The sequence below is a fragment of the Sminthopsis crassicaudata genome, chromosome 6 (assembly GCF_048593235.1).
Source record: "Sminthopsis crassicaudata isolate SCR6 chromosome 6, ASM4859323v1, whole genome shotgun sequence".
In the NCBI taxonomy this organism is placed as follows: domain Eukaryota; kingdom Metazoa; phylum Chordata; class Mammalia; order Dasyuromorphia; family Dasyuridae; genus Sminthopsis; species Sminthopsis crassicaudata.
In genome coordinates, this window is record NC_133622.1 from 160722719 (window position 1) to 160747631 (window position 24913).

Sequence of the window (24913 nt, forward strand, 5' to 3'; positions counted from 1 at the left end):
TTTCAAAGTACTTCTACGGTGGACTTGAGTTTCAGAAGCACTTGCTGCTTCTGAGTTTATATTATAATATAAAAGAAGTTGAATCTGGAAGATTTTGAGGGGACATTATTATAAGGTGGATGATTGTGACCCGTGAAAAGGTACAGAGCAAATCTGAGTTCCTAACTATAAGCTCTGTGAAGGCTGGGACCTGCTTCTTATTTAAGGCACTCTATTTTTAGCAAGATGGTTGCAGGCACTGAGAATTTTTCTTTTAATTGAGTTAAGTAAATGTTTCCTTGCATGGTCTAATAACCTTTTCTTTAGATTATAAAGCAAAGATCAGGAAGGTAGTCATTGATCAGTACATTTCTTATTCTCTTATTTCCCTTGGATTTGGTGACATTTCTAGTCAGTAAATTTTGAAGCTTCATTGGATTTCTGTTAATTCAGGACTAATATTAACTTCTTGGCATTTACCTTTCACCACATTGCTTCCCATGTCCTTTCCTGTTTTAGTCGCTGATTCCATTAGAATGTCATGGTATGCATATTTCCATCATAATTATAAAAGGCATTTATTAAGCTTCATTGAGGTGACAGGTAGTATGTGTAACTTGGAAGAATGACACAAAGACACAAGATCTTATCTAATAATCTGTTCTATTTGAGACAATAAAAAAAAATACATTCATGTGACCAAAAAAAAAAAAAAAGGAAAAATGACATAACTTGAGAATACAATATTTTCAATATTTGACAACAGGAAAAATAGTACAGCCTGATGTACCTAGTATTCAATTCCAGTCTGTTGTCAGAGAAGATAGAAGAAAAAAGAATACTCTCATCTAATGAGATTTCTTATAAAAAAAAAAAATAGGATTTGAATGACAGATGTTGAGCAGAGGAGGATTTGTAGGAATTGAACCTTTGAGAAGAAATTAATAATTTTCTAATGACTCAACTTTTGTCTAGGTTTTTACATTTTACAAAGAACTTTCCTCACAATAATACTTTAAGGAGGAGGGTAGTTTCCACTTTAAAGTTGAAGACACTATGTGGGATATGTGTGATCAAAAAGCTCATAAGTGGCCCAGCTGCTAAGTGTCAGAGCTGTTTCTGCCCTGATCTGATTCCAAATTCAGTGCTCTTACCACTGGAGTGCAAAGTCTGAATGGTGTGCAAGTCCCCTGGTTGGAGGGCTTTAAGGCAGAGTAGGCAGGGTCTGTAACTTGATCCAGAGTACAATGAATGGAAGATATCAGTAGGATAGTTGGTTGCTTGATTAGTTTTTGGTAGGGTCTTAGGTTAAATGAACCCTGTCTTTTTAATTTGTTTTAAAATTTATGATCTTTCATATAATTAGTGGTTGAATCCAAGAGCTTTCTCTTTCCTTCTACTGTTCTCCCAAATATTTAAAGGATTAATATTCTCCAGTTTTGAAATTTTCAAAATGATAGATAAAATAATGATGATATCACGTGATATAGGAATGACAGACAAGAAGAGAAAACACCATACCCAGGCCATTTGACTTTAGGGCCTGGTCAATCAAGCAAACCCCCAAAAATATTTGCCATCCACTAATTGTGTGAGTAAATGACTGAACAACTACAAAAAAAACCTGTGTGAAGCTGGGCACAGATCACTTAACTTCTCTTCTTGTTGCTCCCTCTTCTCTTTGTGAAATGAGTTACTTTGGACTAAATTAGACCCTTCTGGCTTTGTGATCCTGGAATCCATTTTCCTTGCTGCCAACTCATACATTTAGAGGAGTTAGAGTGGGGGTCTTAGGGAACCTTGGTTTGTTCTGGAGAAAAGAGAGAAGGCAATAAATACTAAAAAATATAGTTGTCCAATGACTTTGTAGATGCATTATTTGTTTGGGTTTTTAAACTTATTGATTTTTTTTTATTTTTCAAATTTTATTTATCCATATGCATGTAAAGGTAGTTTTCAACATTCACTTTTGTAAAACTTTGTGTTCCAAATTTTTCTGCCTCCCTCCTTTATCTCCCCTTCCCAAAAACAGCAAACAATACAATAGAGTTTATATATGTGCAATTTTAAAAACATATTTCCATATTGGCCATGTTGTACAAGAAAAATCAGATCCAAAGGGGAAAAACTATGAGAAAAAAAATAAGCAAACATCATTTGTTTTGGTTTTAAATGAGTAGAAGAGAACAGAAAAAAGCAAATATGTTAATATTTTAATATGAAAGTTAAATATGTATCAATAATATGTAAAACTTTGGAAACATGCCTTCTTCTTAGCTGCCTTCCCTCCTCCTGAACCCCCATTTTTTATTCTGTAAATACATTTAAAAGAGCATCTCAAAGGTCAAGTTATTTGGAACCTAATTTTATTTTGGTTTGTGAGATGTTGAAAGCATTTAACTTGAGGTGCTCTTCAGAATACTAACCTAAATTCCTTATTCAGTGATCACTGTTGTTAAATTTAAATATGAAACATAATTTCAGTAATATAATTTATATATCTCCAATATTTGGATATTATTCAACTGTTCCATGTAGAAGGATTTTTTCTTAACATTAGATTATTTAAAATATGTCTTAAAATCATAATTCATTTGGCGAAGCATTACATTGCAGTGTTCTTTTAGAAAAGGAAAAATGTGTGATGTTTATAAATTTTTATAAAATGTGTGAGCATAAAATTTAAGGGAGAGTAAACAGGGACAATTAATCTTTAATTCAAGAACCTTCTTTGGAGAATGTATTTTAAACAGGTTTCTCTGTGTTCTGGCACTGTAGTAAGTGTTACATAATACAATGGAAATAGAAAATTCCACCTGCCACCAAGAGCCATTACTGACTTTTGTTTTCCTAGTATGATGAATAGTCTTTAGAGAAGAATTTGTTTTATCAAAGGGTGTCATCATTGTGTTATTTTTTTCCACATAACTATTCTGGCTTGAACCTTTCACTGACTTTAACTGTTGTCTGAAGTACTTGGACCCATTTTTAAAAATCAAAAGATAAGTTATTCTCCTGAGAGAATGGAATATTCCACTCTTGTAAAAGATGGATATCCAGTGAGAACAAAGGGTTAGTGACTGTCCTCACCCAGTGTACTTTCCAAACAATATATCATGTGACTTAATTCTTTCATAAATACTCCTTAAGGGCACAGAAGGCAATTTCCAGAACATTTGATAGTGAGATATGATTACTTGTTTTTGCTTTTCTAATTAGCATGTTGCAAGAGTGAAACTCAACATTTTGAAATGATGAGGAGGCAAAGATCCACCTAGTGAAGGAGCCTGGATACTGCAATGAATTTGAAATTGCTTAAGACATTTTAATAGTCTCTTAGAGTTTGTTAGTTGAACTGAAATAAAGGATTTACTCTTTCTTACATTGGTATGAGCAGTGGAAAGAGCAGTTATTATGCCTTTTCTACATATATAACTTTGCTTAACTCTTAATCATCAAACATTTACTAAAGCCCTACTATGTGCTAGGAGGCAGTTTGATAGTTCACTGGTCTAGAGTCGAGAAAACCTGCAAATTTGTCCTTCAGAGACTTACTAGCTGTGTATCAACTCACATTGCTTTAATCTACTGGATTACTACTTTAGTATCTTTGCCAAGAAAGCCCTGTGGACAGCATGCTCCCTAGGGTCATGAGGTGTTGGTCAGGAAGAATCAGACATGACTGATGACTGAACAACAAACAAATACTATGTGCTAATTCTTGAATTGAGGTTACAAATTACAAATACAAAGAATAAAGAAATTCCTACTCACAAGGAATAGGAGAAAACAATTACATATTGTTACATAAATATAGAATCAGTAAGAAAAGAACAAATAGATAAAAAGTAACCAGATACAGGGGTTTTGTGGATAAGAGTGCCAGGGCAAGAATCAGGAAAATCTAAATTTAAATATCCCCTCAAATACTTCCCAGTTGTGTGATCCTGGGCAAGTCACATAACTCTATTTGCCTCAGTTTCCTTATCTGTAAAATGGACTGGAAAAGGAAATGACAAACCATCCTTTGATAGAAATAAGAAAATATCTGTTTTTGCTATTGGTGACAATTGTTAATCCTATTGTGGTTGTTTTCTACTTGTATCACTAAAGAAAATTCTAAATGTCAGCAAAAGAGTTTAGTTAAATACTTTTTTTCCCTCTATCCAAGTTCATGAAACAGGGCTTTTTGGACTCATTACCTCTGATGTATGTCTCACTTGAGTTGTGTCTTGAAGAAAGAGTGAGACTGTGAGATGGAGAGGAGAAAATGAGTGTGTTCCAAGTCTGGAGGATAGCCAGCAGGGAACAGAATGATAAAAGGTAAAGGGTTGCATTTTGTGCAAGAGAGATCATTTGAGCTGGATTGCAGAGTAAGGGAGTGGAAATAATGTCTACTGAAGTTAGAAAGACTAGTTGGGGTCTAGTTGTGTGGGAACAGGTAACCAGTGAAGTTGAAATTAAATGGATTGCAAATTTATTTGTTGTTGTTGTTGTTTTTCGTATAATGGCTTGAGTTGAAAATTACACAACCTTTTAACATAAATCACCAAGAAAGAAATTAGACCTTCCTTAAAGACTGTAAAGTTTTTGACCCTTGATGGAAACTGCCAATATTATCTGGGAAGGGGGTGAAATTTCAGAAGACCCTCATAAATTTGGAGGAGTTCCCAGAAAGTCAGGCTTAAAAGTTGACCAATCAGTGTTATTTATGCTACTATCATGGTGCATTTCTTTCTTAGAAGATTGACAAGGTATTACATTTCTTCAGTGCACTATACCACTATATCATGGTAAAGGAAACGGGAAAATAGCATCTTTTAGAACTTCAGGTCTTCAAGGGACTGCATTTGGATTATGTTAGTCACTGCGTGTAGAGTGCTGGAAAGAATACTAGAGCTGGGCTAGATGATTGCCACCTACTACCTACTTACCCTTGTGAAACTTAGTTTATTTCCCTTAGCTTCAATTTCTTCCTGAAAAATTGGGGTTTTCAAATCCACCAGTAAGGTTCCTTCCCAAAATAACTCCTATAAAATGGTGGCAATCTATTAAAGAGTAATTTGACTTTCACTTTTTTTCCCCTGATGGAAATGTATAAGCAGTTAAAAAGTAGCATTCCTTAATATCCTTAATTAGGTATAAAGATGAACAGAGTAAAAAAAAAAAAAGAAAAGAAAAGAAAAAAGAGTGTAACTAGGAGAAAAATTACAAATTACCCAGCAAAATGGTTTGATACTTCAGCAGAAAAGTGATCTCACAATTTTCAGTCAATAAGCACCTACTAACAATTAACATACAAAGAAAAGAAAAGGGCATCCAAAGCTCCAAGGAGCTCACAGTTTATTTTTTTATTAAAACTTTTTATTTTCAAAACATATGCTTGGATAACTTTTCAACATTGACCCTTGCAAAATGTTCCAATTTCCCTCCCCTTCTCCCCATCCCCTCTCCTAGATGGCAAATAATCCAATATATGTTAAACATGGTAAAAAAAAAATAAATAAATATATATATATGCTAAATCCAATATATAAATATATATTTATACAGTTATCTTGCACCAAAAAATCAGATCAAAAAGGAAAAAAATGAGAAAGAAAATAAAATGCAAGCAAACAACAAAAAGAGTAAAAATGTTATGTTGTGAACCACACTCAATTCCCACAGTCCTCTCTCTGGGTGCAGATGGCTCTCTACATCACAAGACCATTGGAACTGTCCTGAATCATCTGAGAGCCAGGTCCATCAGATTTGATCATTATATAATCTTCTTGTTGCCACGTCCAATGAGCTCCTGGTTCTGCTCATTTCACTCAGCATCAATTCACGTTAAGTCTCTCCAGGCCTCTCTCAAATTATCCTGCTCATCATTTCTTATGGAATAATACTATTCCATAACATTCATATACCATAAATTATTCAGCCCTTCTCCAATTGATGGGCATACACTCCGTTTCCAGTTTCTGGCCACTACAAAGAGGGCTGCCACAAACATTTTTGTACATGTGGGTCTCTTTCCCTCCTTTAAAATCTCTTTGGGATATAAGCCCAGTAGAAACACTGCTGGGCTACTACTGGGATTATATCCCAAAGAAATACTAAAGAGCGGAAAGAGACATATATGTGCCAAAATGTTTGTGGCAGCTCTTTTTGTTGTAGCTAGAAACTGGAAGATGAATGGATGTCCATCAGTTGGAGAATGGTTGGGTAAATTGTGGTATATGAAGGTTATGGAATATTATTGCTCGGTAAGAAATGACCAGCAGGAGGAATATAGAGAGGCCTGGAGAGACTTAAATCAACTGTTGCTGAGTGAAATGAGCAGAACCAGGAGATCATTGTACACTTCAACAACAATACTGTATGAGGATGTATTCTGATGGAAGTGGAAATCTTCAACATAAAGAAGATCCAACTCACTTCCAGTTGATCAATGATGGACAGAGGTAGCTACACCCAGAGAAGAAACACTGGGAGGGGAATGAAAATTGTTAGCACTAATATCTGTCTGCCCAGGTTGCATGTACCTTCGGATTCTAATGTTTATTGTGCAACAAGAAAATGATATTCGCACACATGTATTGTACCTAGACTATATTGTAACACATGTAAAATGTATGGTATTGCCTGTCGTCGGGGGGAGGGAATAGAGGGAGGGGGGGTAATTTGGAAAAATGAATACAAGGGATAATATTATAAAATATATATATATATATAATAAAAAAAAAAAAAAAAAAAAAGAAACACTGCTGGATCAAAAGGGTATGCACAGTTTGATAACCCTTTGGACATAGTTCCAAATTGGAGCTCATAGTTTAATGAAGGAAGAACATGCAAACTGTAAAAAAAAAAAAAAAAGAAAAGAAAACTACAGATAAGATAAATTGGGAATGATCTCAGAAGGAAGGTACTAAGATTAATGACTGGGAAAAGTTTCTTGCAGAAGGTATGTCCATTGCAACCTATTTATGCCTTTTCAGCTACTATTGCCCTACCTTCCTCCTCCTATCAGTTTTCTACCATCTGACCCCAATGTCCAGGAAGGCCTGCTTTGGATCTGTTGGAATCATATCAACAGCATTGGATTATACACTAGTCTTCCCTGCCTCTGAGCACATGATCAACTCACCTTTCTGGTAATACATCTTTCTGACCTACTTTACGCTAATTCTATTCAAAATATTGCAGACTTCTTAGGTCTCTTATGTACCTCTCCATTGCCTTTTGGACAACCATCTACCCAAGGTAAATGTCTGAAAAAAAATTCCAAATACTGCTATAAAAGAAGAGTCCTCTCCTAAGCTATGCCCCCTTCCCCCCAGAGACACAGTCCTTTTGGAATCTAGCCAGGGAAGTAGAAGGTAGTAATTTCAGGATGTTAGGTAGGATTTCTTTCATAAAACAAATATACTTTCAAAGTTCAGACATGATATTGGAACTTTGTTCACTTTTTGTTTTATTCACCACTGTGACTCTTCTAGACCTTTTCCCACAAGTTCCCCCATCTCTTCATCTTTCCCTTCCTGTCTGCCCCCATATTTAAAGGCTGCTGTGTGGGGTAATGAGTGCCAGATTCAGTCTTTCCTCAGATGATCCCTTTCAACCTCAATTCTATCATCAGTCAAATAGAAATAATAAACACCTACCTTATAGGGTTGTAAGAATTAAGAATCAATATATCTAAAGTATTTTATAAATCTCAAAGTACTTACATAAGACTAAGTTAATATTGTTATTAGCTGATAACAGCCTCCTTTTTCACTGAGAAAATTAAGGCTTTCTTTAAAAAGTTCCTTCAACCCCCTTTCTCCAGACTTCGCATTACTTCATTTATTCTTTTGTCTTTGTCTTAGGGGAAGAGGTTTGCCTGCCCTTTGCTAATCTCTCTCTGCAGGTGCCCTCAATTCCTTGCTGTTTCCCTAGGACCTGGAACCAATAGTCTCAGCTCCTCTAATTCATGAATCTTCCATCTGGCCCTTCCTACTGGTTCCTTCTGATCTGCCTACAGATTTTCAGACATCTAATTCTGGAGGAGGTGGAGGAAGGCAGCAGGAAGAAGAGGTCCTCTTTCTCTCCTTTTCTCTTCTCCCCTTTGTGGCCATAATTCTTGAGAAAGTTGATTATGTTTCCTGCCTCAATTTCTTCTCTAATTGACTTTTGAGAAAAAATGAATGAGGAAAAACCACGTGTAAAACCCATCCAAAGGGCCAGATACAAAGATTTTCCTTAGGTAACAGAGCAGAAAATATAATGTCCATAGATGTCTCTTTGAAATCAATCTTTTCCCCTTGGGAGTGGGGAGGAATGGTAATCCACTCAGTTTTAGAACTCTGCCTGGAAAGAAGCGTTCCTAATTGGTGGATGAGGGAAAACTCACCTACCACTAAACCTCACTGAACCCAGACCATGCTTCATCTCCAAACCAGGTTTCATTTTTATCTTAGACATCACATAGGGAAAATGTTAGTATTTGGCCCTCGGTAGGCACTTGGTAACTGCTTTTTCCATTCATGTTTTCTCCAAGGTCATCAGTGGCCTTTTATTCCTCACATTCAAAACCTTTTTCATACCTCATTTTTCTTGACCCATAGTTGAAAAGGACTAAGATGTCCATAAGAAGGAAAATATTCATTAGTCATCTAATCCAAAGAGTCTTTTTTGATGAGTACTCAGTTTCTCACTGTGACATTAGCATTCTTAAGCATCCATGAAAGAAAGAGAGCAAAGGGAAAGAAATCATTCATCTTTTAAAATTTAGTCAGAAGGAATACTGTCATATAATTAGCATTTTATTTTCTACAGAATTTGACACTATTGACTACCTCTTTCTTTTTAGTAATCCCTTTTTCCTTAGCTTCAGACTTACCTTCATTCTGTTTTAGTTTATTTTTTATTTTATTTTATTTCTGCATGGTCCTTTATCTCTATCAATTTGCTGACTCCTTCCTGGTTCCCCCAAGATGCTCCTGATGGCTCCCCTTTTGCTCTCGTGGTTTGGTTTATTCCTACATTACCTAACCCTTCTGTGCAGTTTCCAAATCTCTATGTTTAACCTTGATCTCTTCTGGGTTCTTCTAGCTTTATGTAAAAAGCTATCTTGATAATACTCTAATATTTTTATTAGAAGCTCTTTTTAAAACCAAAAACTCTTTTAAGCAAAGACTTGAGTTGATGTTCACCAAGACTTTATAGGTAAATAAATTTTAAAAAGGGAAAGGATAGGCTAGATTAAAAAATTATGATAGTATTATATAATTAGGGGACATATAGTTATGAAGCACTTTGAGGTTTATAAAGGATATTCTTCAGCACACTTCTATAAAGTAGATAGAGTAAGTATTATCTTACAGTGTATAGTGTAGATGTACAGTGATTTGTCCATGTTCATACTTATTAGAAAGCTAATGTGGTGCAATGGATAGAATACTGGACCTAGAGTTAGGGAGATTTAGGAGTGTTTAGGCTAGCTGTATGACTCTAGCCAAGACACTTAACGTTGCCTCAGTTTGCTCATCTGGAAAATGACCTGGAGAAGGAAATGGCAAACCAATGTCATGAAAACCCCAAATGGAGTCACAAAGAATTGAAAATGACCAAAATGACTAAACAACAAAAATACATGTTTGAAACTGGTATTTAAACCCAGGTCTTTTTACTCCTGAAGTTCTTAATGCTGAACCCACCCTGGGCAAGCTTCTCATTAGAATAAATGCTCTCCCATATTCCTTCCAACACTGACTAGACTTTACATGATTTTAGAAAGTATGGACAGGATATTAAAATATACTTTGAATCGGCCCCCGTGTCTCTGTTTTACTCATTCTCTTTTGCAATTTGAATCGCCACCTGAAACCTCCTTTTCTTTCTCTACTGCACCTGCTTGATCATAAATAACATCTTAGCCAGTGATTTAGAAGAAGGGAGCTTTTCATCTTTGTTCTTCAGCTTGTCTGAAGCCATTAGGCATGGCTTTCACATCAATCTGTCCTTTGAACCACAAAAAAGTTTGCCTCCATCACTCCTGAATCAATCAGGCTGAACCTAGCAAAACAGGGTCCAGGAAGGGCATGATCTCTAGCGTAGGTGCCCTTCTGAGATATTGTTTTCTACTTAAGCAAGGAATTTCTCTCCTAAGCTTACCATATTGCTAATTAGAAGGAAACTTGTTTTTAGTTACCATAAGGAGAAAATTATAGAAAGATCAATAGGACCCTTAAAACTAGAAGAACTAGGCATGTCAATTTTTGCAAAACAAAAATCTATAATTTTACTCTGAAATACAAATCTTCATCCTTCTGTCTCTATTTTTCTTTGTCTCTTGGATTAAAAAAAAATGTATCAATTGACACAGAGGTCCTTAGGTATTCTTCAATTACACCCCTATTAGTATCTGGGGGCGGGGGTTCCTTTGTCACCCTATGAATTTTAGTATTTGAAAACATGATTCTGAGGAGTCCATAGGCTTCCCTAGCCTGCCAAAGGAGATTCTATGATAGCAGAAGTCTAATACAAATAAATGTGTAAGTTTAATACCTTTGTCTAAAAGACAGTCAATTTAGTGTTTCCCCTTTTTTGAACTCTATTCAAAAAACCTTTCAACCTGGATTCTTGGATGTCTCTTTGTTGGAAACTGACATGTCTTGGCGCCATGGATTTTAATGGATTCATTAACATTTCCTTTAACATCCCACCTTACAAATGCCCTGGAAATGTCAAGAGTCAGTATTCAGTTTTGCTGGGGCTCTATCTCCTGCCAAAGCCCGGAAAATAAGCATCCTCTGAACCTTTGGATATGGTATCTTCCTTTTCTGTTAATGAAGGTAATCTTTGAACTTGGATTGGGAGGGGGGAGAAAAATGGGAAGGGAAAAGATGTTTTTCTGTTTCTCTTTCCCTCATGAAAACTAACTATAAACAGGCTTTTAATAGCTTAAAACTACACTGCAACTTTCGGGACATTGTGTATTAACAACAATGATGTTTGACTAAATTATATGTTACATATATAAGCTTTTGTGAAATGATCTGTGAAGTTAAAAACCATTTAGCTGTGGTAAAAAATGGGCTCTGGGTTTTAAGTTGTTTACAAACTTTTGAAATACAATCCATTTGTTTGGGGACTAAATATACAAGAATAGCCTCTAGAGTAGTCACTTTGAAAGTAAACCAAATGAAAGATTATCTTTGATTTTTGTATAGTACAAATTCTCACTTTCTCCAGGAAAGATTGTGTTGAACCATTGTGGAAAGTGAGTATTTAACTTGATATTTTGATCCTGTCAAAGAGATCAGGAGTTCTTAACCTGAGATCCACAGACTGCTTGGGGGTTCATAAATATATTTCAGAAAAATTCATGAACTTGGAACTTTTAATATGTTAATAAATATATTTAAATATAATTCTTTCCTCTGTAATGCTATTGTTTTATTTTATTTTGCTTAAAAACATTATTCTAAGAAGGCCTTCTTAGATTTCACCAGATTAACAAGGGTGTCCCATGACCCAGAAAAAGTTAGGAATCACTGATTTAATCAGAAAGGTTAGATTGTTTTTTTTACTCTAGGGAAAAAAAAAAAACAGTATTAAAGATAGACTGGGATAGGGAGGGATAGATATTAAAAAGTTAGAAATGGAGAATAAAGCATTTTGAAGGATGAAGAAACAATGATAAAGGAAAGGAATCTAAGCCATTAGGGTATTTACTAGTTATATTACCACAGATGCCTCCTGGGAAACCAGAGAAAGTATAATCTTAAGGACATATTTGTGGTGACCTTTTGACAGTCTGAATTGCCAGTTCTGTAATGTACTCTATACTTGAAAATTAGACCCACACAAGCCAACATACAAGATTTTTCCAGGGACACACACAACCACGACAAAAACCAGACCAGACCTTTCTAGGGCTATATTGCTGTAGGCTAAAGAAGTCTCATCTAATTATTCTCACTTTCTTGTCACCATAATCACTAAAAAAAATCTCTGATTGTGCTAATATTTGGGAAATAAAGCCCCAATCATAGAAACAGAGGCAAGAGGAATCAGAACACCTGAGAAAGGTTTCAGAAACTTTGCTGAGATACTCAAGAGACATGATAGAGATTGCATAGTCTGGAATTCTACATACTGGTTATATGATATTGGCAAAGAGCTCTGAAAGCAGTTAAATTCCAGATTAAATCTTGATTTTTCATTTGTAGAGGGAATTCCTATACTAGTGAAATTACAAGTCCCTTTACTCCCACCAGAAAAAGGTGGGGGAGGGAATAGAGAAAGTCATAGAGAGTCATACCAGAGAATCATAGACCCATATAACATTTAATTCACTGATCTTTAATAAATGTATTAATATAGTTTCTTTTTATGAAAGAAAATTTTGATTCTTGATTTATTTTGATACCTGGAAATTATTTATGAAATTTACATTAAAGCATGTTATATCTAATCGTTTCTTTTAAGCTCTTATCTTTTTTGTTTTTTGTTTTGTTTTTTGCTAAGGCAATTGGATTTAAACGACTTGCCCAGGGTCACAGAGCTAGGAATTGTTAAGTGTCTGAGTCACATTTGAATTCAGGTCCTCCTGACTTCAGAGCTGGTGCTTAAACTCTTATCTTTAAGGAAAAAAACAGATTTTTAAAAATTCTTTCCAGGATTCTTTTTTCTGATAAAAGTTGTCCTTTTTAATTTTAGGATAAACTACCTGAAGTGTTACTTTTAGTTCTTTGAACATTAACATATTCCACAAATTCCTTAAATATTAAAATATTTATTTATAAACTAGCACCAGGCTGGTATGTAGGCTCTTAAAATACATCTAAGTTTTGTGAGTCCGGATCCAAGGCAGGAACAAAAAGGCTTTATTTAAGTGGATATTCTCCAAGATTAGCTAGGTAGTTCAATAGATAGTACATTGGGCCTAGAAGCAGGAAGCTCTGAGTTCAAATGCAGCCATGAGTGTTTATTTAACTATGTTTCTGAGCAAATCACTTAACCTCTGTATATCTGTTTCCTCATCTGTGAAATGAGGAACATACTACATCTACCTTCTAAGATTGTTGAGAGCGTCAAATAAGTATAAAATGTTTAGTAAAGTTCAGGATTGAAGATACTATATAAATGTTAGCTATTGTTATTATCTCCTATTCACACTATTTATATTCTGTAAGTTTATTGTTCTGCCACCAATTAGACTGTGAACTACTTAAGGGCAGGGACTATGTTTTTCCCTCTTTGTACTTAAGCTCAGGGCCTAATCCATAGTAAGCACTTAATAAATGCTTATCTGAATGAATGCTGAGGTAGGTAAAGTTAATACTGCAGCCTTTCATGATCACTACAAGTAAAGGAATCCTTTTACTTGAAAAAATAGAAAACGAATTCTCTCTCCTATGTTTTTAAGCAATCTAAGTGTTCAACAATAGAAGAATTATGAAGTAATCTATGGCATATTAATGTAATAGAATATTATAATTCAGTTAAACTCACAAATAGTAATACAAAAATCTTGACGGGAAAAAAGCAGATTTATATGAACGTCATACATAATACATTCCCAAAAGCCACTTCGACTTCCATTCACCAATTTGGCTGTAATGGAAGTCTAGTAGTATAGTAGAAGGATATTCATTGGGTGAGAAGGCAGCTTGGAGGTCTTGAAACATAAGCCAACTGAGTATATATTGGGTTAGACCAGAGAGTCACCAAGAGCCCTTTAATTTTGTGGTCCTCCTCTATAGGGAGCTGATTATTAATAGCATTTAAGGCTTAAATCCATCAGAAGTCAAATTTAGGTAAGAAGAGATTCTACCAGGGATTCTTACGAAGAAACAATCTTTTGTCACCTTTCCTAAATCCCTCCCCTATGTAAAGACAGAGCCAAATGCTTAGACTTTTTCTCAAAGTAAGAGCAGGATTTCTTCCAAATAATTTCTAAAAGAGAGCATTGAAAGGACCACAAGATTCAATCTCTTGATTCAATGCATAAAGTTATTATTCTTTGCCCAGGTTATCTCTCAGACTTAGAATGCTTTCTTTCTCACCTCTGCTCCTTCAAAGCTCAAGGCAAATACCTCCTTGTATATGAAGCCTCTCCTAATCCACCCCAGCCCCCCAGCTGCTAGCATTTCCCCTAAAATTATCTTGTGTATGTTTTGTATATAACAATAACAAATAATATTAACAAATACCATTTGTTCATGAAATATAATCATATATAAATTATGTAATCTAGTATATAACCATAAATTATATATTGCACTATAATAGCATATAATATATAATCACATATTATTATATTATGACATAATATAATAATAATAGCATTTATGCAGTATATATGATCTTGGTGTCAAATTCAAATAGAAACAGCATCTGCCAAACTGTAGATAAGGGAGGTCTGGGGGTAGGTTTCAGAATCTATGAACTTCAATTGGGAAGTAATTACCTCTTTATTTTCACTAAACTTGGGGTTTCCTTTGCAATCCTCTGGAGTTTATTTTGTAAATTTAAAAACATTATTTTGAGAAGAGCTAGAATGCCAAAGGGGAAGGGGGAAGTCCCCGTGACACACAAGAAGGTACAGAACCTTTGGTCTTCTTGTGCTTTGAATTCCTTGCTGTTCAGATCCTTCAGCTGTTGGAATCATCCCCAGCTGTCCCAACAATGATGACCCCGGGCCAGGCTCCTCCATGTGGGGAAATTCTCACCAAGGCCTTGCCTCCTATCAGTGGTCCATTATCTCCTATTGAGTCCCCCCCCCCCCCCCAGCTTTAGTTAGTGGATGGTCAGGAAGGACTGCCCGCTTAATCTTTGGTCTCCCTTTTTGCTCTTGCTTTATTTTTGTAAAAGAAACAGTGTAGGGCCGCATCCTGATGGACGTTTTCATCCGCCCATTTGGCCCTCCGCTGCCTGGCTTTGCCCACCCGTGGCACGTGGTCTCACCATTCTGTTCTTTTTACCACTCTCAACCGTCATTTGCTTCTCTGTAGGGAATCAAACTCAGCTTGAACAGATGCAAGGAGTGAATTTTCAGACAAAGTCCCCTGACTTTTCTCCATTTTGATGCAAATCTATTTTGGCAATTTTGAAAGGGGGCGTTAGTACAGGTTGCATTCTCCGCGGGGCAGCCCCCTCCCCAGCTCCTCTGCCCTGCCTCCCCTCCCCACTTCTGGGCCCTGCCTGGCCCAGCCATGGTGGACAGCTTCCCCACATTGTTTACCTACTCAATCGCCCGGTCTTGTGCGGCTCTGAATATCTCCATTGTCCAGGCCTGCTGCCAGGAGCAGAGAGTCTGTGCTCTCTTTGGGCAGGGCATTATGTCCTAGGAATCTCACTAATAACTTAATAGCCCTAATTCACCCTGAGCTCTCTCTGAAAAGTGCTTTGTGAGTTTCCAGGCACACAGATGGAGAGAAGCTACTTATCTCAAAGATGTCACATTACTCCTTGTTCCTAAAATAAGATGCCTTCATAGACTGGTGTTGACTGAGGACTGGGGCTTTCAAGAGACTTTCTTCCCAATAGGATTTGACACAAAGAAGGGAAAATCAGTAGCATCTGGTCTTCCAATGAAGACCAGAGGCATTAAATCTTTTTTTGCTGCTAGACATGTAGCATCTGCCCCACTGCATGCATGGACAAATTAATTTTCTCAATTTAGTCTTTTTTTTTAAAAACCAACTAATTTGCCCAAGCAACTAGAAGCTGAATCATTTTAATTGATTTTTTAAAAATTTCATAACTGGGAATATACATTTAAATTGGCATTTGTACCATTGGGTTAAATAAATATTTTCTTATATTTGATTTAGTGAGCTTAAGTTATTAAGGGCATTTATGTGTAGGTTTGTTTGTTTCTTTTTGATAAACTGGAGGGGGAAAAAATATTATCTTCCTTGTTCCAATCCCTTATCAAAGTTAAAACTCATCTTTGGAAGTGTTTTCTCCTTCCCTTCCCATTATTCAGTAAGTACTAAAGATTGTTTTCTCTTTATTGCATATTACTGATAGTTGTTTTCCTCCCTCCTCTCTATTTGCCCTCAGGAAAAAATGCCTCAGACTCCTCCCTTTGCTGTGATGTTTGACAGCGGTGGATATAACAGGCCCCTGTATCAGTCCAAAGAAGATAGCTGTGAAGGATTGTATTACCATGACAACAATTTGCTATCAGGATCCCTGGAAGCCCTCATCCAGCACTTAGTACCCAGCATAGACTATTATCCTGATGTAAGTATCTGAACACCCCTTCCTCTCCCACCCTTCCCCCAAAGATGGGAATAGAGAAACTGCACTGATATCATAGAATTTGAATCCCTATGACTGAGAATTGTGCCACATTCATTCCTGATAATCTAATTCAATACCTTGAGACTAAATTGACAATGTGTATTTGAGTTCATTTTAAAAATTGTCATTATTTCATGTATAAATTATTCATTATTCAAAAATATTTGTTTTTTATCTCTCCCATTTCTCTCTATCCCCCCCCCCCAGGAAAGAAACAAAAAACCCTTAACTCACAAAAATATAATAAAGCAATATACATACAGGAGGACTGAGTTCAAATCTGGCCTCAGACACTTAACACTTCCTAGCTGTGTGACCCTGGGCAACTCGCATAATCCCAATTGCCTCAGCAAAAATAAAAATAAATTTTTAAAAATATGGTCTTACAAGTATACATATATTGTATTTAACTTATACTTTAACATATTTAACATGTATTGGTCAATCTGCCATCAGGGGGAAGGAGTGAGGGGAAAGAAGAGGAAAGTTGGAACAAAAGGTTTTGCAATTGTTAATGCTGAAAAATTACCCATACATATATCTTGTAAATAAAAAATAAAAACTATAATTAAAAAAATATAGTCTTATTCTGCATATTGATCATTGTCATGAGATTATCATGTTTTTGATTTATTTATCAAGTCCTCTGGAATCTGATTTTATAGTTGATCAATATCTTTCAAGATTGTTTTTTTATAATATTAATGAGAATATGATAATATGAAGTGTTCTTCTGGTTTTGCTCATTTCACCCTGTATCAGTTCATCTAAATCATTCCATGTCACTTTGAAGCTTTTTAAAAATTCATTTCTTTTAGCACAGCAGAATTTTCACAGATGTTACTATATTTCCAATTGTTAAATTTACTAAAGTCTTTAAAAGACCTCTAGTTCTGTTGTCTTGCAAATGGAGGCTCTTTCTGACTCCTGTCAGAATGGCCCTTGAACATTCTCTATCTTAAGATTTTGGGGCCTAGACCTGTGGTGTCATTGTTATAGGGAACTTCCAGGGAGAAAGCCCTACCCATGGACAAAACATTTTAGAGAAGTGTCTAATGTATAGTTAAACGACTTGCCCCTGGGTTATTTGTGTTAGAGATAGGCGAGATTTAAATCCAACTCTTTCTAATTCCAAGGTGTTCTCTCTCTCTCCTCTCTCCCCCTCTTTCTCTTCTTCTCTCTCTCTCTCTCTGCTCTCTCTCTCTCTCTCTCTCTCTCTCTCTCTCTCTCTCTCTCTCTCTCTCTCCCCCTTTACATTCACTGATTCTCTTTTGGACTATTATCATTTCATTACTGTTCAGCAAGTCCTAGCATTGTAACCTTATGTGTGAAATATTTTATATATATATATACTTCATTGGTGGTTGTATGGATCTTTGGCCAGCTTTTTTCTCTGGCCCTCTCATTCTTTATAATTATCCTTAGAATTGGAATGACTTGCTGAGAAACTCTTTGTGATTTGTGGGAGGGGGTATTTGGGTAAGGAGAGGCAGGGTTATTAAGTCCTCATTAAAAAAAAAAAAAAAAAAAAAAACAACCACCCACCCACCCCAATTGGACATTTTGGTCATTTTCAATGCTTTTTTAAAATGTGATAATCCCTAATAAAAGATTCCATGAAAAGAATAGCCTTCTTTTTGCTGTAATGACTATTGCTAAGCTATGTGTGTTTATGATTTCTTGTAAGGTCTTTTCAGAAATAATACCACATGGTTACTTATAATCAAAAGTAAGAAGGATTTCTTGTTCAATTCCTTAATTGTTTATGAGCTGCTTGAGGGAAAAAATGAAACTCTGTGGGGTTTCTTGGTTCTGAAAGGACTCTAACAAACAGTCCTTGCCTCATTACTGGCTTCTCAGGAGACAAGAAGTTTACAGTAAAGTATAGTGGTATATTGTACTCAATCAAACTCAGTTCTTGAGCAAACAAATAGATTACTTGACAGACCTGCTTTCAAATGTTCTAGCTCAAGCATTCCTTTCAGTGTGCTGCTCATAGGGTGTGTTGTTTGTTTTTTTTTTTCCTTAAGTTTAAAAGGAGTTAACTTATTATATTGTAATAAAAAAAAAAAAAAAGCTCAGTGCATGTTGGGTTGGATTTTCAATACAAGTCTGGTGACTTATGAGGAATGGATGATATGTCACGTTGCTTATTCTCACTTATCTTCAAGAACAAATACAAATGTCTGCTGGATAACCTTAAGGAGCCAAGCTCTCAACTCTTACCTCCTTTTTGAACGCAATGAGACTTTCTCATGTAATCGTGTATTTATTAATTACCTACTGGGTACCAAGCACTGGAGCTACAAAGACAGAAACAAAACTGTCTGGTTTTCAAAGAGCTTATTTCTACCCACTAAGACTATCCAGTGTATAAACACAACTCTTATATTGAGCTAATTTAGCTGTAATAAAATATGTAATTCCATCATGCGCAGTACCTCTTATTCCAGCTTGAATTCTATAGTTAAAAATTCATACATATATACTTGCATATACATGATGTTTATAATATATTGCAAAGTTACTACTGAATTGATGGAAAATTCACTATGTAGGAGACAAATATTTTGGCAGGAATGTGAACTTAGGATTTCTCTTCATTTATATTTACCTTTTTCTTTTGCCCACAGAGAACATATATATTTACCTTTCTACTCAGTTCTCGTTTGTTCATGCATCCATTTGAACTAATGGCCAAGGTTTGCCATTTGTGCACTGAGCACCAGAGGTTAAGTGATCCCACCTTGGACAAGGTAAGGATGAAATCTGGAAATATTAATTCAGTTTTGTTGCCAAGTCCTGTTATTTCATAGTGTGACCCTTCAGAACTTTATGTAATATTAAGAACTTAATAGTTCTTAAGCTAAGTAGACATATCATGGAATTCATTAAAAGCAAATATCATCTCATTTGATTCTTACAACAATCCTGAAAGATAGGTACTATTATTATTCCCATTTTATAGATGAAGAAACTGAGGTGAACAGAGGTTAAGTGACTCGTCCAGAATCACTCAGCTAGGAAGCATCTGAAGCTAGATTTGAACTCAAACCTTCATGGCTCCAGACTCATCGTTATCTATTGTTCTACCTAGATTCTCCAGTTAATTAAATTAAAATCATTAAGATAGCATTTTATGTAATTAACAAAATGCTTTTTTTAACAACAGCTTCATGAGTGCAGAAATGTTTCTCCTATTTCACAGATGAGACAGCTATCACGCCCAATCACGCAGCTAGTAAAAGGTAGATCTGAAACACAATTTAAAGTCTAGAGTTCATGCTGCCATATTGCATCTCATCATGAGCCTGCATAGATTACAAGGAATGGTTTAAAAAAAAAAGGAAGGAAAAAAAGCATCTTAGATTGTTTCTGGTTGTATCCCTTTATTTAATTATCCATTTGAGAGTGATATGACAAAGGAAACCATGGAAACATAGACTCATCCTCTAATTTTAGTTTCCTCTCACCTACATTCCCAGCCAATAGAATTTTTATTTACATGATTATTCCTTAGTAGCCTTCTCTGGTGGAAAGTAGTGATATGGTTTTTCTTTTTTCTTTCTAGAGCCAAATTCGAAAAATCGCACCCAAAATTCTTCAGCTCCTAACAGAATGGACTGAGACATTTCCATATGATTTTCGAGATGAAAGAATGATGAGGAATTTGAAAGACCTCACTCATCGAATAGCCAATGGAGAGGAGGTTGGTGACCCTAGTCTGTTAATTTGGCCCAACTAGATCAAAGAAATGTGGGAAATTGTGCTGAATGAGCATATTTAACTCAATGAGCTATAAGGTATAGACAGGAGGGAGTGTCCAGATTTTCAGTATAAGCATTTACTCTTCAATTACTACAATAAGGGCTTGATTTATTGTTTTCTTGATTGTCTAGACTTAAGAAAGTGATGAGAAAATATTAATAATGCAAATTAAAAGTGTGTCATGTGTATATCCCCAAACCGGTTATTAAATATTTACTGACTCACTCTTGGGTCTAGATTCTACAGCTCTAGAATGTTTAGTCTCTGCTAAACTTGTTTTATTTTTGAGCAAGACTTGAAGTATGTTAGAGTTTTGCCTTGTTTATCCAGTGGAAAATGATTGTTTAAGGTATGGGGACTGAACCTGAGATTTCATTGGTATAGAAAACTGTCTAGTAAGGAAATTTTTTCTACCATTAAGAGTTGACATCTTCATAACTTGTAGTATCAAAAATCAGCCTAAAGCATTAAAAGTTGTCCATTAGTTAAAAAAAAAAAACAAACACTACTTATTTATAAGTGCTTATTATGTGCCAGGCACTGTGCCTAAGTGCTAATGATTTTTTTAAAAAAGGTAAAAGGCATAGCTTCTTTCAACAGAGTGAAATAGATAAATTTGGGGATAAGTCAGGGCTGGATAAGCTGTGATTAGTGAGGGGCAAAAGATGTAGAAGAATTAAGGAAATTTCATTTTCTGAAATTTGTAACAGAATAAAAAAGAAAAAGAAAAACTTTAGCAAAACCAACCAACATATTGGTCAACTATGACAGCATATGATTAACGTTCCACAGTGCCTCTAACATTGATTATGTAAATGTTTTTCATCATCATTATCAATATCTCCTTTTGTTTTCTTCCAATTTTTAAAAATCATATGAATTTTAACATATAATTCAAGTATCCATTTGAAAATATTGTAGCATTTGGTATTTAAAAAAAAAAAAAACTTCTCCTAAACATATTATACTAAACTAAAACATGGTGGGGGCAGGGAGAAACTATAGTATAATTTTTATTGAAATTCTTGCCAGAAGGAATTTATGTTACTAGGTTTATCCATTGCAAATTGAGTTATTGAGTTCAGTTTTTTGTTTGTTTGGTAATTTTTGTTGTTGTTGTTGTTTTGGGGGGAAGTTGCTGATTTTTATCCTAGTTGTTCTACTGCTCTTATTTACTATTGATTAAAGCTGGATCATGGCTGGGGCAAAGGTGAATTGGGCAGAGGATCACACTGCCACTCCATTAAATTATCATTTTAGACTTTCATTATTTTCTCTCTGTGTTACCTTAGAGTCAATAAAAACAATGGCCCGGCTTTGTTCTTGTGCTATCCTTGCGACTAATTTTGTGATCTTAGGGGTGACTATTTAACTTCCTAGACCTGATTTTTCTTCATTATAAAATGAGAATTGTGGCTAGCTAGTTTCAGAGCCTCTTTCAGGTCTAACATTCTAGATAGCAATCATTAGCAGGTGTCAGATTTTTCCCTAGATTTGAGATGAGACTTTTTACTCATCAGTCATGACAGTATCTTCAGATTTTTTTTCCTAGTAAATTTTTCCACTAGGACAAGTCTGTATAATTGGGCTTAGTGTGTTGTTGTTTTTTCCCCAGTGAGATCCCTTGTAACCAAAATATGAATTGAAGCTGATCTAGGTGATAGGAGTTATTTTTATATTTTAATTCTGAGTTGATTTTCCAGTTAATTGCTGTCATCAGTATTTAAAATTGGGGGGAGAGTAAATATTTGACAGTAAAAAAATGAACATAGAAAAATATTTAACAGGGGGTTAGGCTTCAATAACTGAGCTCTGTAGGAACAGTAATTATTCAGGAATGGAAATATAAATGTTCTCTAGTTCTTTGTTCTCTGAATGGCCTTTGATGACTTTCTCCATGTGTTTCACAATGCTCTTCATTTTTATTCTCCTTCTCTCTAAGCAGCACATTAGCATTCTTTTCCATCTCAGATCTTCATTTTACCCCCCTTGACTTGGCTCTTCCCCTGACCTTTGCACACAGATGAAAGATCCTGTACCTAATACTATGAGTTCCCCTTTGGATGTGTTTACTGTTCATAAGAAGTGAAGGAAGCAGTAGGAGTTATTCCTAATTGAGTCCAGCTCTTTTCTTCTGGCTGTCCATTGCCCATCTCCTGGTACACTCAGCTGATGACCTGCTGAGAAGTTGCAGTGGGCAGGTTATTCAGATTCTAATTGCCATTCCATCTGGTAGTCCTAGAAAGCTATTTCTGCACGTGGGCAGGGGCTGGAGTATGAGCCAGAGAGGAATCCTGAAAGGGCTGTTGATGAGTGGAATCATTTCTTAAAGAAAGTAGCAATTACCTTTCCCTAAGAAGATGACAATAGCCCTTCTACATACCCAACATGTCAGTGACCCAAGAAGGTCCTGTCTTTGGGGAAATTTCAAAATGAGTATTTTTTTAGAGACAGAAGATTAAGAAGTTTTCTCAGGTAAGTAGAGTAGTACTGCAGGATTGGGCATTAACTCCTCAGAGACACTGGAAAAATAATTTAAACTCTTTATATAGACGGCACTCGGTGAATATTTTTTGAATGAACAAACAAAGCTGTGTAAATTGTTAGATTAAATTGGTTCCTTTAATGTGAAAACAAATTAACTTCTGTATTGAAAGGAAAATTGTCTTGTGCACCTCAGGCTAGTGTATAAAAAATTCATTTTCTCTTTGTCTTGCCTTATTTGGGCTCCTTCAGAGCTGCTATGATGAACAAAGCGTCTGGTTTGGTTGGGGAGAGGAGTTGTTTCTCATCCTAAATGTTAATACTAGTTTTGGGTGGTTATGGCAAGAAGGAGGGAATGGCAATGTTTGGTGAGAAGATCTATCAAATGTTACTTGTTCCCTGTTCAATACTAGATCATACTAAGGAATGAATTTACCTGTTCCATGCGTTATGTCCTCCACACTTGAGATGGCCTAGAGAGTCTACATTAAGTAATTTTTTCCTGACAGGTCTCACTGCAGACCCAGGACCAGGAACTGATGATAGAGAAGTTTCAGTTCTTTCTGCCATGTCCCTGGGGCCTTCAGCTTGAGTCAAAGTCGCCAGAGAGCAGGACCAAATAAGCTCTGGTGATCATAACAGACCTGTAGTATGGATGTTGCAAGACAGCCATGTGGACTCTAACATTAGCATTGTTTATATGTTTTAAAAAGATCTGAAACTCTTTGCAGTAATTTCTCTTTTGTGTCATGGCAGACATACAGGAAGACTGTTCAGCAGATGATACAGAGTCTGATCCGAAAGCTCGCTACTCTCGGCCAGTATGAGGAGGTCCTTGCAAAAATTAATGCAACGTCCACAGATCGGCTTACAGTTCTCAAGTCCAAACCGCAGTCAATACAAAGAGATATAATTACCATCTGCAGTGATCCTTATACCTTGGCACAACAGTTGACTCACATAGAACTGGTAAGGTAGCTGCTTTTTCTCCACTTTACACCCAGTCAGTCAACAAGTATTATTAAATGCCTACTATGTGCAGACACTATTAAAAGGCATGCCTTCCCTCAAACTTTTGATTATTCATAGTAATGGTAGGAATCTGAAAAGTGAATAATTCAAAATGGTAGCTAGTCCAGAAAACTTTTGTATTTAATTTTTATATTTGCAATCAAGAATAGATGTGTCAATTTCACTTCACCTAATCAATGAGGAACTGCAAAGTTATCCCATTTCCTTCTTTATTCCTTCCTATTATTCTAATCCCAGCCAGGTAGGCTGCTTCATTCTGGACCAAAAAAGATTTTCTAGAGAAGAGAACCATTTCCTTCCAAATAAGATGTCAAAACAATTGAGGGAAAGCCTTTCTCTCAGGACAACTTAAAAAAACAGTATAGTTGCCAATAGTCAATGCTTTTATTTTTGAATCAGTCATGGCATTGGTATAGGGAACTTCAAAGTGAGGAAACTCCCTCTACTCAATTAAATCTGCACCCATACTAAACCCATAATCTTAGAAAACTGTACAGGGAATTAGGTGGTTAAGTGACTCGCCTAGGATGGCCATCCTTATGTGCCGAAGATAGACTTCCCCCCACGTCATCCTGATTCCAAGGTCAGCTCTCTATCCACTAGGATACATTGCTTCTCCTGTTTAATTATGTAGTTGGGAAAATTGCTGATTTGCCATGGTTTTGTTTGTTTTTAAAATTTTCAGGAGAGGCTCAATTATATTGGACCAGAAGAATTTGTCCAGGCATTTTTGCAGAAAGATCCTTTGGACAATGACAAGGTAAAAGACCATTGCAATTACTCTCTAAGATGCTAAAATTGCACCCTGTGAGCCTACTGTACTGAACTCTATAGAATAGAATCTTGGGGCTTCTAGGAACTTCCTTACCCCAGTTTTCTGTGAACAAATTTAATAAACAATATTTGTTTAGTTTTTAATTTGTAGCAGTAAGTGCTTTTCCCGAGTGCTTTAGCTCATCATGGATTTGGGGAGGGGGCCTTTTTCTCCCTCCTGGGGAACTTTGGTAATTATAATTTTAGATTTTGATGCTTTGATAGATTTTGATGGGGATAAATGTCATGGTTTTAGCAGCTTTGGTTAGAAAACAGAAGCCACTTACCTTTAGATCCAATTAAAAGGACAATGTAGGGAAACTTACCTGGCTAACAAATAGTTGTGAGAAATGTTTTTTCTTCCCTTAAATGTGGTTAGATCTCCTTGTTAAATGATTTACTTATTGTCAGGAAGAAGCCATTAAACATATAAAACTTTCAAATGCTTCTCCCTATCTCTAAAGTTGCAAGACACATTTTTGTTCATCAGACAGTATGTGAACATTCTGAACTCTCCTAGAATTCACCATCCTGAGAAAGCAAGGGTAAC

The 24913-nt window shown here is 35.8% G+C and overlaps 1 protein-coding gene across 1 annotated transcript in view; it reads left to right on the forward strand.

Annotated features, from left to right (window-relative positions):
* The window catches only part of RASGEF1B (RasGEF domain family member 1B), a 39478-nt gene that overhangs the window by 2125 nt on the left and 12440 nt on the right, over positions 1-24913 (forward strand). The window contains exons 2-6 of the mRNA XM_074275226.1: positions 16024-16206; positions 18900-19022; positions 19838-19975; positions 23275-23487; positions 24236-24310. Coding sequence (XP_074131327.1) covers positions 16030-16206; positions 18900-19022; positions 19838-19975; positions 23275-23487; positions 24236-24310 — 726 coding nt within the window. The 5' untranslated portion in view covers positions 16024-16029. The remainder of the gene's footprint in view (positions 1-16023; positions 16207-18899; positions 19023-19837; positions 19976-23274; positions 23488-24235; positions 24311-24913) is intronic.